We start from the raw sequence: 15835 nt of genomic DNA, 5'->3' as shown, positions 1-15835 counted from the left end.
TGCCGTTTAGTCATAGCTTTTTGTTCTTCCCTGCATAGCCCCTGCTCTTTCATCTCTGTGTCTTTGTTCATATTTATTCTGCTGCTTGGCAGAATTAAACTGAAATTTACAAACATGGGTTCAAGGGATTTTACACTCTGTCTTTAATTTCTTTTCTTTTTATATCTCAAAACAATTACATTCCATGCATTAGACTCCTTATTCTTTGGGAATGAATGCTGGCTTCTTTTTTCCTGCCACTTTTCCTTTACTTACTTAATTTTCTTCACTCAAAATGACTCTTCTCAATTCTAGTCTTTAAATCTTCTATCCTTCAATATCTACCTCAAATAATTAACTTTTCAATGAAAGTATTCTTGATTCTCTTAACTTAGAAATAATTACTTTATTTTTCTTGTATCTATCCTTAATGGCTCATCACAGTTACTTAGATTTGTAATTATTTCTATGTTATTTTTCTTTTCCTAGAGTTAAGGATGCTTGATATTAAAGTGAGTGTCTTCTACTAATATCTTTCACAGAACTCAAAGTAATGCTTTCTGTGTAGTGGATTCTTAGTAAATGTTTGAATTATGATAAAATTAATGCAACTTGTTTTTCAGCTGTAAAAGCAGGCTTAATCTTAACATAGTCATACTTGATCATTTACAGGGGACACTGTTAAGCAGTGATGCTCGTCTTTGACTCCTAGATGCTTTGTGAGTCTTGTTTGCCTGTACCCCACTACATAGTGCTATTACTTTTTCAGATCTCTTAATTATAGGACAAATCTAAGTATACTGAGCATTATTGTCTTAATGTTTTGCTTATTCCAAGGGATATTTTCTTTTTTTTACTTTTATTAATATATATTTTATGTGGAATTCACTCCTGGGCCATAAGCTTTTGTTCCTTTGGTTTCTTCCGGGATATCTTTTTCTTCTGTGCAGCTTCCCTTCTGGTTTAGCAACAACCTGCTCTTTGTCAGTTAGGATCATCTCAATGCGGCAGGGAGAGCTCATGGGTGGGTTGGTCCACCCATGAGCTCTGTAAATTCTGCCCCATATCTTAGGAGCTTTGTTCACCTGGATGTGCTCAATGACCAGAGAACCTACCTCTAAACGCTTAAACTCAGCATTGCTGTCTGCGTTTTTAAGCACATGCAGCAAAAACTCGGCACTCTTTTTGGGTTGCCCACCCTGTGTCCAGCCCCACTGTTTGGCCTGGGCACACCTACCAACTCTACCATCGTATCAACAGAACAGGATTCATTGCTTCTTTAAAGTGATGTCTTTCAGATATTTGGTGGCCTTTCATATATGCATACCCTTGATGGCCTGGTCAGTTTCATGAATGTTCTTGAACACGAAGATTTGAACCTCCTGATTTGCATGATTTTGTGGGGCTTTCTGGTTCAAGTGAATAGGGAACCATTTTCAGAGGTCACCTCTGGCTGCTTTGGGGAGAGGAAGACTCTTTTTTTTTTCAAGGAAGAGAAGTTAGGGCAGGTGTTTGTAGTGGGCGGTCTAATTTCCCAAGTGTGCAGGCCACATTAGGTAGTCCTGTGATGCTTATACAGTGCCTTGTTTCACTCTCATTTATGCATCTGCTCTTCAATAGTAAGGGCCACACAGACGCTTACTGAGAGTTTGCTGTTTCTGGGGCTGGGACAAGTGACGAAGCCAGTCCTGGCTCATCCTGCTGTCAGGATCCAGGCATAGTCTTCTGCTTTTTGGTATAATCATGAAAAATGAAGGAAATGTAGGGGTGAAGAAATCTACAGGAAGGATTTAGAGCAGGGAATTGCTCCATGAAAGAAACCTTACTTTTTTTTTTTTTTCCAATCCTCACCCAAGGTATATTTTTTAAATTTTTTAGAGAGAGGTGGGGGCAGGTGAGGGAGAGAGAGACAGAGAGATACATCAGTGTGAGAGGAAAACATCAATTGGTTGCATCCTGAGCTTGCCCACTAGGAACCAAACCTGCATCCTTTTGGTGTACCGGACGACATTTCAACCAATTGAGCCACCTGGCCAGGGCGAAACCTTACATTTGTTTTTTCCTCCCTAGTATTTTGGGCAAAAATAGTTTTATTAACTGCCACTTACTAACTACTTGATCTGAGCAAATTACTGAATTTCTTTTTCCCTCAATTTTCTTATTTATAGAGTGAGATTAATTCTAAAGTAGGTATAATAAAAGTACTTACCTCTTAAGCTGTTTTGAAGATTGAATTATGTAATATACATAAGACACTTAATACCATGCCTAGCACAGGACACACTCAATAAAGGTTCATTATCATTATCATCATTATACCATTCTAGAGGTTTGCTTTCCTTTTATTTTTTCTATTTCTCATTATTTTTCTTCTCACTGGTTCCCATTAATAAAATACTTTAAAATATTCAGTAGTTTAAAGTTATTTTAGGAGACCCTAAGATGTAGAAAATTATATAAATACTTATTTATTATAATAAAAGTTATATTAAAAAAGATTGCAGCTCAGAGTGATCATTTCATAATGTATATAAATGTCTAATCACTGTTTTACACCTAAAACTAATGTAATATTGTATTTTATTATACTGTATTTGAGAAAAAAGTTCAAAAGATCATTAAAAAAAAGATTATACCCATTTTGATGTCATTTTTTTAATCCCTGACACACATATAAATTTGTTGCTTCCCCCAGAAAGGTGACAGAGTTTTCACTACCAGCACGATCTCTGGGGGCTACGCAGAGTTCGCTATCGCAGCGGATGACACTGTTTACACACTGCCAGAAAAACTGGACTTTAAACAAGGCGCTGCCATTGGTGTCCCATATTTTACTGCTTATCGAGCTCTGGTCCACAGGTAATAACACTCTGTCAACTAAATAGCCAGCAACAAAGGAGGACAGTGTTAATTGCTTTTCTTCTTACCATCTGTCTGTCATTTTGGGGTACCATTTAGTTATCATTAAGCTTTTATGAAGTGGAAACTGCTAATATGAGAGACTGTTCTAATCACTGTGGTTACAAAAAAGAGCAAAACACTGTGAGCATGTGTTCAAAATGCTCACAGTCTAGTAAGGGAGGTGGACATAGGAGGAATAACAGTTATATACAGTGTGGAAAGTAAGGGATACGGATGTGTGTAGGGATTTTTGGGATCACAAGGGACGTGCCTGCGGTAATAAGGTAGGTCTTCCTGGCAAGGTGTAAGTAAAGCTTGGGTTATTTTAAAGCTATATTTGAAAATGATCAGAGGGAATTAGCCTGGGGAAAGAGCTCGGAGGGGAGAGGAATTCTGGACAATCGGAATAGCTGGTTTGTGAGGGGAAAACATGGTATCTGGGGAGAGCTATAGCAATTTGGTTTTGTCAGATAGAAGATTTTAAGGCAAAGAGTGGCAAAGAATAAGTAATCTCCCAATAAATGTTAGTTGTCATCACTACATATGTAGGTTTCAGATTGTGAAAGCTAGATTATAGAGCTCTACTATTCTGTAAGGGATCGGGGGTCATGAAATGTTTTATTCAGGAGACTTATATTGTCATATTTTTTGTTCTTTGATATCACTTACCAGCCTTGTGAAGGATGGACTTGACCACAGGAATGGAGGAGGGGGGAGGATCTTGTAGGAGTGTCATATGGGCAAAATACTTCTGGTCCAGAGCACGGGTCGTGGGAGAAGAGGTGGAGAGGAAAGGGCAACTTTTTAGGGCGTGAAATCAGGAATATTTGGTGACCGCATGTGGAGAATTAGGTAAAGGAAGAGCTTAAGAATACTTCTAGCTTTCCAGCTTGGGTAGTGTTTAACTGTGACAAAGAAAAGGAGCAGAACGTTTCAAAGGGAAGCTGAGTTCAGATTTGAACTTGAAGCTAAGGCAGGCATCCTAATTGAGAACTCCAGCAGACTGTTGGATGAAAGAATCATGCCCTTGAAGGCTGGAGATATACATTTGGGGATATCAGAATATGGGTGAGAGTTGCCAAAGTGAAAGTGATTTAAATCCCTCAGGGAGTGAGAAGAACGGTGGAATAAGAATAGAACCTTAGTGAGCATCAGCGTATATTGGTATGGTCAGAGGTAGGGGACAGACTTCCCAAGAAAACCAAAAGGAGTGTATTCCAAGACCAAGAGAGTGTAGAAGTCATGGTGTTCATTAACCATCTGTTTAGCTCATGGGCTTTGAAGACAGGAAGACCTGGGTTGGAGTAGTGTCTTCACCTACTACTAGCTATATGATCTTGTTACTTCTCTGCCTCAGCTTCAGCTTACTGATTTGAAAAACCAATAGCACCTACCTCAAAGGGGTGTGGCAAGAATTAAACGAGGAAATGCAGTCCTCTTAGTATAGAGGCTGGCACAGAGTAAGTACTCACTCAGTGCTGACAGTGTAAGGGGGAGTATTTGATTTTGCAACTAAGGAGGGAGGCTAGATGTCAAATGCAGCAGTGAGGTGTGTTTGGGAAAAAGATAACAGCTGGGCTTAGCAGTTAGGAGATCATTGGTGGCTTTAGTCAGATTATTTTCAGGGGAGTGGCGGGACAGAAGATGGTTGAGTGGGTTGAGGAATGAAGAGCATATTGATTCCTTGAATGGAGATTCTTAACACTTTTAAAAAGTGAGCGGAAACAGACAGGAGGGAGTAGAAGAGTACTTAAGAAGAGTGTGGGAACAAAAGGATTTTTGTAAGGATGGACAAGGCTAGAACACATTTATAGTTGAGAAAGGATCTAGCAGAGAGAAAGATGAAAGGTCAAAACAGGGGGCATGGTATATGGAACAAGATCCTACATAAGACAAGATGGAAAGGACTGAGGGTGTAGGTAGAGAGATTGGCTTCAAATATTGAAAGGACAGCTTATCCATCAAACCTAGAAGGTATAAAGATGGTATGATTATGGAAAGCAGGGGGCTAGGGAGGTACAGTGTTGAAGGAACTTATATATGATTGTCTCACTTTTCATAACTAAGTAGGAGGCAAAGTGGCACCAAAATGCACATTGTCACATGTGCAAAATAATTAAAGCAGTTAGGTTTTAAAATTAATTCAGGGCTGTAATATTGGTGGCAAAATAGAATAGTGCAAAGGAAATGAAAACACAGGAGAGAGAGAGAAGTTGGGGTAAACTCCACAGGGTCCAGGCAGATAAGAGAAGGAAGCGAGGCCAAGGGCAGCCAGTGGGCAGGAATTGGTCAGTCGAGAGACAGCAATCTCTGTGAAGGAAAAGTTTTGATAGAATATGGAATTACAGAGTTAGGATAGGAGATCGTTGTCATAATATTGGTTACTATTGCCTGATATTTTTCAGGTAGAATGGTTGGAGGTGGTTACTAGGTTTAGCCCTGGGAGGGAGTGGCTAATGTGGAGGAGAATTCAGAATTGTGATGTATGGTTTTCCTCTGGTGAATGTTGAAATTTTCTAGATTGGGGCTGGCTTTGGGGTTGGAGGTACTAGACTTCATTGACCTCATTGGGGGATCGTGGACAACAGCTTGGAAGGCCAGGTCAAGGGCTCAGGCCCCTACTATGAGCCCTAGGAAGCTAAAAAAAAACAAAAAATCTGACAGGATCTGGAGGCTCAGGGAAGAGTTTCAGTTGAGTGCAAAGGCAATCTGCTGGCAGAGTTCCTTCTTGCTCTGGGAGAAGTCAGTTTTTTGTTCTTAAGGCCTTCTACTGATTAGATGAGGCCCATCCATATTATGGAAGACAATCTGCTTTACTCAGCGTCTACAGATTTAAATGTCACTCTTATCCAAGAAACACCGTCACAGAAACATTCAGATCAGAATAATGTTTGACCAAAATCTGGCACCGTGGTCCAGGTAAGGTGACAACGTAAAATTAACCATCACAATGACTCCACACAAAGATAGAAGGATCGTAGCAGTGGGGACCCAGGAGAAGGTTAGCCTGTTTTTTTTCCACCCACCACAGGCCTAAGGAATTAGGAGAATGTGCTTATAGTGCTTGAGGGGTTGTTGATAAGATTTTTAAAAAATTCATTGGGAAGTGTTTATTTCATATCCCACAGTATAACATTAGTAATCCTGTTCCCTTACATTTGTATTTTACCTTTTAAAATGTCAAAGTGTTTAGTAATAGCTATCACAGTCTATCATTGGAAACCCTCAGTTTAATTCACTACCTTCAATCCCCTTATCCCAAGCAAGAGGGCTGGAGAAGCTTCATTTCCTGCTCACAACTGCTGTTTGTCTGCTCTTGGCACACAGCCTTGAGCAGGACTCCAGATTACCGTGTTCTCACTCCCAGATTGAACATCATATCTGTGTGGCCACCCCCTATTGTTCTAGGAAGTAAGAGATCCTCTCTGGGAGTTAGATCTGGATCATACAACAGCTGCTGGCTTGTGGTATTAGCACTTGTCCATCTGGAGTAATAAAGGATCCCCTATCTGTCTTGCTGCACGTTCCTTATTTTCAGTATATTAGAAAAGTACCAGTATGAACGAGAAGTAAAGCACGTATGTCATTTCACCAGAAAATCTAAACATTTTAGGGATGACACAGGAACCTTTGTGACAGGATTTATTGTATTTCTTACACTCTATCATTGCTGGCTGAGCATTGTCTTCTGATGAGAGCTTAAAGTCTGGTGCAACCGGATGTTTGAAAGCATGGAAAAGTAAAAATGTTTTCTTAAATACCCTACCTGCTGTGTTTACTTGGGCAGTGCTCTGCACCACAGAATCAAGACTGACTGTAATGAACCTGTTTTGAGGTGCTTTCTCTGAGAATTGGTGAGCAACTCCAGTTCCTCTGGCTTCAGCAGTTCCACTTAACCTGCCTGCAAGGACTGCAGCCTCTCAGCGGGGAGCACTGTGACGTGACCTCGGCATCCAGCACAGTGCCTGGCACATAATAGACTCCACTGAACATTTGTTGAATGAACGAACAAATGAGGTTTTCTCTTATCTGTGGCTCTGAAGAATCATTGTTTGATCCTCTGGAGCTTTGAGAATATCTCACTATGAGTTTCCTCTTTGAGCAAGTGTTAGCTGGACTGAGGATAGAATTTCCTTGAGAATAATTAAAAATATGTGAGCTTAATTAGCTTTATAGTGAGATGGTTAACCTCTGCTTTCTTTTCCAGTGCCCATGCAAAAGCTGGAGAAATTGTTCTGGTTCATGGGGCTAGTGGAGGAGTAAGTATTTTTTTTTTAATTTTATTTTAAAATGAACTTTCATTTGTGGCTTTCACATTTAAGTCCATCTTAAAAGCCAAATTTATAAATATAGTCAAAGGTGACTATAAGGGTGACTTTTTCCCTTTATGTAGTAAAGCTTCTTTAAGTTCTGTCTTCTGAAGGCAGTTCCTTGTCATTAGTTTAGAATTTCTATATTAATAAATTGAACAGGTTTCCCCATCAAAAAAATATATATATTAGGTTTTTCACCCTTGTTGAGTGAGGACCAAGACACACTGACTATGTTTTTGCCTTCAAGTGGCATATGTTGTAAGAATATTCATTTAGAAGTTTGGTTCTTTAAGGTAAATACTAATTCCACATTTTCTTGCATAAAGAACTAAGGTTCATTAAAGAGTTCTATATGTTGCCCCAGACAGCACTGCAAAGCCACATGGAATCTTTTGTCCTTTCTATCTCCCCTCCACTGCCTGCCTGCTGTGTTTTGATGACATTCATGGCGTGCAAAATATACAGCTGTTTCCTTAGCACCATTGCTTAAAATGCAAATGGAAGGTGAGGGGGAAGTGAGTACTCAGAACTTATAAAATAAGCCCTTTAGTGAAGTCACCCAGTGCAGGGCTGTTAGAAATTCCTTCAAGAAACTGGCTATCAAGCTGCCTTTCAGGGGCTTAGAGGAAAAGTTAGAGCTCTGAGGTCAAAATGTAACAACAAATCCACATGACCTCTATCCTGCAAGGTTTTTTTTTGTAAATTTTGGAGACAGTAGGGCCAGGTGCCTCACCTTGAGGAAGATGGTTAACCCTTCCAGAGCACTACGTATTCTGGACAGTAGATTGTCTCCGGAATAATGAGTGGCATTCTGAATACATGAATTTACTTTTAAAGGTGGCTAGGTACTACAGAGAATTCAGTCCATCACTTGGTACCTTGGATAGATGAATCACAAGGCTTCACACCCAGCTTCCCTTGTACCTCAGATAGATCCAGTCTGAAAGATTTCACAGATCAGACTCTTTACTAAAAAACACCAAGACTGTCCTCATGGGGCCTGAGAAAATAGGACAAATATACCTTGTCAGGAACTTCCATTGTTTACCTTCACCAAAGAGACCATTTTGAGGTTAAATTAAATGTAACACTAAATAACTAAAAGCTCTGTTAAACATACATTTATTTAAATTGCTTTGGCTCTCAGAGAGCTAACCTTGTACTCTTGAAATTTCAGTAGGAAGGGGAGAGAAAAAATCTCCTTATTCCCTTTACCGTCTTGTAAAAAGCCCAGTCACTTCACCATGCTTTTTTTTAAAGGCAATATCCACACTGTTCTCTGGGCTGGCTGAGCCTGCTAAACCCTTGGCTGGCAGGGATAGACCAGCAGCCGGGTGTGTGGAGCACTTCTGACCCTCCCTGCCCTGTCAGAGGGAGACAGCGCTGGGTTTTTCTTGCTTCTGTTTGTATGTTCTGTTCTCATGTAATTCAAATTCCTTTGGGATTATGTTGTGTATTTAAACTGATGTGGAACTTATGAACACAGCTATTATCCAGATCCATTGGTGGGGAGTTCCCTGTTAGAGTGTCAGCAAAACAGAATATAAGTGGAGTGGTAGACATATCTATTGAGGGAGTAAGGCTAGTACAATTGTTGACAAAAATAGAATAAACAGGGTCTTTAAAATACCTTTTGAGTGTCCCTTTCAAGTAGTTAAGAGTATAAGGAGATAAATTTACATTGGCATTTAGGTTAAATGTAGTTTCATTAAAAACCCTTTTTTAGCTGAAATTTTTAATTGAAAATTGAAGTAGTAAAAATGGACTGTGCTAACCCCATGGAGTCTTGTATTCTCACTCATCAGTAAGTTCCATGTTGTTTTGGTGAAGTCAAATGCCTTTCATAACCCAACTGAGTTCAGGCATATCATGCCCATATGCCATGTAGTCTTTAAGGTCTATTTCAGGCCTCGGAATTTGTGATACTGTTACAAGTTTTATTTGGTTCTATCATCCTTTTTCATTTTACTTCTTTTTTATCATGCCCAATCCATGGTGATTTTTACCTTCCTCTAAATCAGCTGTTATCAATAAGGGGTGATGTTCCAGCATCTCTCTTCCTTGTTCAGGGACAGTGGGCAGTGTCTAGGGCTATTTTTGCTAATTGCATCTGGGTAGAGTGTTCTGTCATCTCATGGGTGGCAGTGAGATACTCTGCTGAACATCCTTCAATGTAAAGGATAGCTTCACAGCAAAGGATTATCCGGCCTCACATGTCAATAGTGCCAGGTTTGAGAAATGCTGCTCTAAATGTGTGTGACAATTATCTGTACCATTAAGAGAACAAACTAACAGTGGCCATATGGGAGGGAGATTGTGGAGCTGGCTGAAAAACGGTAAAGAGATTAAGAAGTATAAATTGGTAGTTACAGAATAGTCACCAGGATGTAAAGTACAGTATAGGGAATATGAGGTCTGTCTGGAAAAAGTCCAACTATTATTAATAAAATGAGAACAGTTTGTGCAACCTCAATGGAACTGGCCACCAAGGAGAGTGGACTGAGTGCACATGTGTGAACAATGACAACTTCACTGTACTAGTCAGTGGGGGCAGTAGACGCAGTTGAGTGAGCATGTGTACTATTTGGCCCTCGCATTAAAATTAATGAGCGAGTAGAGCAAAGAATCTATATCAAATTTTGTGTTAAGAGGGCTGCAGCTGTGGGCAGCTGGTGATTGACAGCTGGTGATTGGCAGCTTCATCACAGCAATGTACCTGCTCATGCATCATGTCTCATTCAGAGTTTTTTGGTGAAACATCAAATCACCCAGGTGACTCAGCCCCTTACAGCCCAGATTTGGTGTCCTGTGACTTCTGGCTTTTCAAAAAAACTAAAAGCACCTTTGAAAAGAAGAGATTTCAGCCTGTTAATGGGATTCAAGAAAATACTACAGGGCAGCTGATGGTGATTGGGAGAACTGTGTGAGTTCCCAAGGTACCTACTTTGAAGGGCACTGAGGCATCATTGTATTGCATACAATGTTTCTTGTATCTTGCTGCTTCTTCGAAAAATGTCTCCATTTTTCATAGTACATGGCTGAATACTTTCTGGACGGACCTGGTATAGTCAGTAATATTGTAATAGCTATGTATGGTGCCAGGTGGGTACTCAATTTATTGGGGGATCACTTTGTAAATTATTATACATGTCTTGCCACTATGCTGCATGCCTGAAACTAATATAAAATATTGGATCGGCCATAAAATGTTTTTTTTTTTTCATAAGATGGCTCTAGTAGTGCTTTGTTGTCTTTAACTTCATTTGAAACAATTTTGTTAAATTGTATTGTGACAGATCTCATATCAGCATGCATTTAAAAAACATCAAAATCGGTGAATTTTCTGTAGCCATTTTAATATTGAAGGTGAAAGGAAATAAGCAACATTTTTGGCATATTATGCTTTATTATTTCAAGAAAGGTAAAAATGCAACTGAAATGCAAGGAAAAAAAAAAGGTTTGTGCAGTGTATGGAGAAGGTGCTATGACTGATCAAACATGTCAAAAGTGATTTGCCAAGTTTCATGCTGGAGATTTCTCACTGGATGATGCTCCATGGTCAGGTAGAATGGTTGAAGTTGATAGCGATCAAATTGAGACATCAGTAGAGAAAAATCAATGTTAAACCAAGCAGGGGATAGCCAACATACTCAAAATATCCAAATCAATAAAGTTATTGTTGAAAATGAAAAATATGTCTTTTATTTTACAGAAAAGAACTAAACAAACTTTTTGGCTGACCCCAAAATAATGAATGTCAACTGTAATTGAAAAATAAAAAAATATGGACCACCCCCCAAAACAAATAAAACTATTGGTTATATTTTATTTTTCAGGTAGGACTAGCAGTGTGCCAAATCGCAAGAGCTTATGGCTTAAAGGTTTTGGGCACAGCTGGAACTGAGGAAGGACGAAACATTGTTTTGCAAAATGGAGCCCATGAAGTGTTTAATCACAGAGAAGCTAATTATATTGATAAAATTAAGGTAAAATTGTTTGAGACTTTTATAAAAGTAAAATTTTGTTTCTTGGAGGACTTACTTTTTTTTGTAAGTTCTTTTTATCAACCACTCTCAAAGTTGTTTGTTTCTTTTTTTAATGCTTATGTTTTTATGCCTGTGTGTTTTAATGTTTTAATTTAAAAACTAGAGTTGTCTAATTTTTAAAACTTCACTTCTGTATTGTTTATGTTACCAAATAAAATTTAGCCTCCCAAGTCTTATAGCTATAAAAACTTGTACTCTTTAGTGCAAATCACAGTGTAAGTAAATCCACAGCTTTACATTTGCACCTGTGGGATAGTTTTAATATTTCTATTGGTATAAATTTTTCCATGGAAGGTGAAGTATCCTCACATTACAAACTGGATCTGTCTAGCTTAGGGAATAACATCAATTTGTTAACTGGATGCTTTGGAGGAATAATCACTACTTCATCCAAAGCAGTAAGGCAGCATTTAATTAATTGTTGCATATATTCCATCGCTGTAGTAGAATTCAAGCAGATTCTGAAGTTCTTCATTTGTGCTCTAGTAGTAATTTACTAAACTCTGATTACTTTCCTAATTCTCAAACTACTTGCTAATGTTGAGAAAGCATTACAGTTTTCCAGGTACTGATTACTATGTAAACTAGGTCATTACAAATTAAGGAAAGGATGAGAGGGAGTTTATTACCACTGAATCATCTTGCCAAAATACTGAGTGAAGGCACTCCTTTGTTATCTGTCTAGGAAATCTAAAATTAATGGAGTATTCACTCCTAATACCAGTTTCCAAGAGTATTTACAAAGGAGGAAAATGGTTATTCTAAGAATGTATTTTTGTTTTGCAGTAACCTAATTTTAAGACCATGAGGCCCTGTAGCTTCTATCTCCTCAACTGGTTCCTTCCACTTAGTCTCTTTCATTCTCTGAAAAACATTCTCTTAACCTTTTAATGCACCTTGTCCCTGTTTCCTTTACCACCAAACTTCTTGGAAGAGTTGTGAGTACTTCCTACTTTTACTTCCTGGCCTCTCACCCCCTCCCACTGCAATTTTGTTTCCACCCCAGCTTCTTAGGGCACTAATCTGAAGTCACTGACAAGCTCCTCCCTACCAGTCTGCTGCTCTTGTCTGTGGCCTCATCCTGTTTGATTTTCAGAAGCAATTGGCAATGCCCACATCTCCCACAAACTGGTTCTCTGATTATTTCCTTAACTTTATTTTCAGTCTCCCTTCTCTTCATATTACTCAGGTGTTCCCTGACTTTTCCCTTGGCTTCTCATCTTCTCTGGTGCTAGACCTCCAGCCTGATCAATCTCGTACACGCTGAGGGCTTCAGTGAGTATCTGTATAATGTGGATTTCCAGTATTCTGTCTGGCCTTATCTCCCTTTTGGGCATTGCCACTCATCTGGTCATCTAAGACAACCCACATTTCATTTTTTATTCCTGTTTTTAATCACTGTTCTCCCTCCAACCCATCAGATTGGTCAATTCATTGTATCAGTTTCATCTCTGATGAACCTTTCAAATATATCACCTTTTCCCTGTTCCCTTCACCATTGTGACTTAGGTTAGACTTCATCTTCTCCAGCCTTCACTAGTATTCGTTACTGACCCACTATCTCCAGAATCATTTGGTTTTCCTTAAGAAAAGAAGGAAAAAAAGATCTCTAGAAATAACCAAAATGACAGCTCCACAAGGATAGGAATGTTTGTGTCTCTTATTTCCTGCTGGACTTCCAGTGCCTTAAACAGTGCCTGGCACAAGAATTAATGAACCCTTGACCCCAAAGTCCTAATCCTTTAACGCAGCATTCAATGTATTTTCACAGTCTGTACCAAATTACAACCTCCTCTGTCCTGCCTCTTTCTCTCCCCCAACCCCCACCTACTCAAACACGTATTCCATGCCCTCTGGGCTGCTGTCTAATCCTGACTCATTTTTGTTCTTCTTTTTCTTCCTTCTGGACTGCCTCTGCCTCATGTGTAGCTTCCTCTTGTTCCTCTTCCTTTTTTGCTCAAGAAACTCGTATTCATCTGTGGGACTTTCTATGAGCATTATAGCTGATCAGAGTTGTAACTTTTTCTTTCATTATAACCTGCAGTTTATTTCTGCTAAGGTAATACTTAGCCATTGCATTACAGCTATGATCGTGTATTTCCCATCTTTCTCCCTAGTTTTGTTTTGAGCTCCCTATTTCCATCTTTGAACTCGCACTATGTAGCACAGTGACACAGGTATTTATTTTTTTGTTAAAATAAAATGAATATAAGGTAGATATGTATAGCTTATTTAAGAGCTAGTTTTGGGTGTTGGGAACTAACATCTGAGAGCCCACATAAAAGAAGTAGTGTGCCAAGCTGATTGTCAACCACTTAGAACAAAACTGAATGCACACACGAAAAATTCCTGCAACACTAAACAGCAAGTATTTTCTCTTGGTTTTTTAAAAAAAATGGGAGCCCTGTAGGGGTTTATTTTTTATTTATTTGTTTCTCTATGAAAATACATTTTAAAGTAGAACATTTTCAACTAAGAAAAAAGTATTTTGTAGTCAAGTTTAAGTCTGAGCACCTGAAAATTCTAAACAAATTTTATTTTGTTATAGCATAAATCTTTATCATCTTAGATATTGTGGCTCATACTTTGGAATTACATCATCACTATATAATTAGATAATTTTAAAACTTGCATTATGAGTCTTAAAAATGTGCATTTTATGTCATTCAAAACATATTCCTATATTATGTGGGACAATGATAACTATTTTATAGTTTTTTTACTTGTTTTCTTAACCTATTCTGCATTCTTTTATGTTATATAGAAATCTGTTGGTGAAAACAAAATTGATGTTATTATTGAAATGTTAGCTAATGTAAATCTTAGTAATGATTTGAATCTTCTGTCATATGGAGGACGAGTAATAGTAAGTATTCTTTTTTTTTTTACCACTTTGAAGTATTATCATAACTTACCACCATTTTGCAGGAATCTTAACAGTATATGTGTTGTTCTTCATAATAGATTGTGGGCAGCAGAGGTCCTATTGAAATAAACCCACGGGATACCATGGCAAAGGAATCTAGTATAATTGGACTTGCTCTCTATTCATCAACCAAGGTAGGAACAGAGGTAATTCTGATTTGGGTAACTTGCCTAGTCAGGCAGACTGAAAATATAAGTAAATGTTAAACTTAGTCATCTGACTAGATGTGTACATTAAGTATTAGTCACTAGAAGATAACTAGGGTGGCAATATGGTTTATTTTCCAAGACAGGACATTTTTGAGAGAGAAAAGAGATACTATTAGTAATTACTTCAGGACAAGAAGTATTTTGTAGACTGATACTGTCTCAGACAAGGTGGACTTATGGTTACTATATTGAAAGCTACCTTTTCTGTTGTTCTGTACCGACTGACAAAAGCCACACTTTTGTGAGAAATTCTGTATGCTTTCTTAAGTTCTGAAAATATTTAATGCTTCTGAAAATCAGCTCATATGTTTCTCTACAGAATGTCCCCCTTATTCCCTCCCCCCCTGCCCCACACAGGAGGAATTTCAGCAATTTGCAGCAGCTCTTCAAGCTGGAATGGAAGTCGGTTGGTTGAGACCCGTCGTAGGTCCTCAGTATCCATTGGAGAAAGTGGTCCAGGCTCATGAAAATATCATTCACAGCAGTGGGGCTACTGGAAAAATGATTCTTCTCATATAATGATTAATTCTTTCATGTATTTCCTGTGTAATTAGAGGTTTCTTACTCCAGTGTTACTTACACTATCTTTGCTTTAATTGGCATTCATTTGATTCAGTGAGTTTCTTATACTAAAAAACAAGATTTTCCTTTAGAGATCCTGGGTATTAGGTGCACAGCTTGTGTTAGAGCTGGCAATATTCTTCACGCCTTTTACCTGCAATCAGACAGTCATAGTAGAAAGTAGAATGTTGTGGTCATTGGCATTGGGGTGCATTGGCGAAATTCCTGATATTTGATCGTGAATTTCATGCCTTTGACTAAAACATTCTAATGATAATTCTAATGATAAATAAAAATAAGACAGTTTTGATTTCCAAGCCTACTTCTCCTTATAAAGTTTCTTTCATTCCTGATGAGCCCAGAACTGTATTACATTTTGAAGATTTTCTGGATCAGACAAGACCCTTTGTTCAAACTAATCTTATCTAGATCAATGAGTCTCTTAGAAGGGCATGATAAACAATGTCCAGACACATTTGTTAGTTTTCCAATTTTTACCAAAATGCTAGAACATTCACTGTGTTAATAGTTGATTACCAATGATCCACATGTCTTGTGAGGACAGCAGCCTTTTCTTTGGTATAATATGATCCTAGCTGCCTGGTCTCCAGATAGACACTTCTTGACTGGCTTGATTTCAAATTAGATTTAGAATTATCTGTGCAATAGGGATCATATATTTTTTAAATAAGTAAACAAATTTGACACATTTAGAATGATCTGCTTTTGTTTTCTAACATGGTAACCTGCAATGATTCTATAGGAAATGAAAAACCAGGTTTTCCTAGTTTTTCTTTGTATTGTACTTCACTTTTACATAGCTCCTAATGGTCACATCCTAACAGTGTTACATGCTAAGTCTTTTTTATCGAAACTAAAGAAAGAAATGATTGCATAAAA

General features: G+C 38.3%; 1 protein-coding gene across 3 annotated transcripts in view; it reads left to right on the top strand.

The window, feature by feature from the left end:
* The window catches only part of CRYZ (crystallin zeta), a 25367-nt gene extending 9532 nt beyond the window's left edge, over nt 1–15835 (top strand). For all 3 annotated transcript variants that reach the window (XM_054566856.1, XM_054566855.1, XM_054566858.1), the window contains 6 exons: nt 2675–2838; nt 7088–7139; nt 11030–11179; nt 14004–14105; nt 14204–14299; nt 14732–15835. In XM_054566856.1, coding sequence (XP_054422831.1) covers nt 2675–2838; nt 7088–7139; nt 11030–11179; nt 14004–14105; nt 14204–14299; nt 14732–14893 — 726 coding nt within the window. In that variant the 3' untranslated portion in view covers nt 14894–15835. The remainder of the gene's footprint in view (nt 1–2674; nt 2839–7087; nt 7140–11029; nt 11180–14003; nt 14106–14203; nt 14300–14731) is intronic.

The sequence above is a fragment of the Pteronotus mesoamericanus genome, unplaced genomic scaffold, assembly GCF_021234165.1.
Source record: "Pteronotus mesoamericanus isolate MK-2021 breed Mesoamerican mustached bat unplaced genomic scaffold, CSHL_Meso_final contig_181, whole genome shotgun sequence".
Classification (NCBI taxonomy): domain Eukaryota; kingdom Metazoa; phylum Chordata; class Mammalia; order Chiroptera; family Mormoopidae; genus Pteronotus; species Pteronotus mesoamericanus.
The sequence above is the reverse complement of the archived record's forward strand: the minus strand, read 5'-3'. Positions and strand labels throughout refer to the sequence as shown.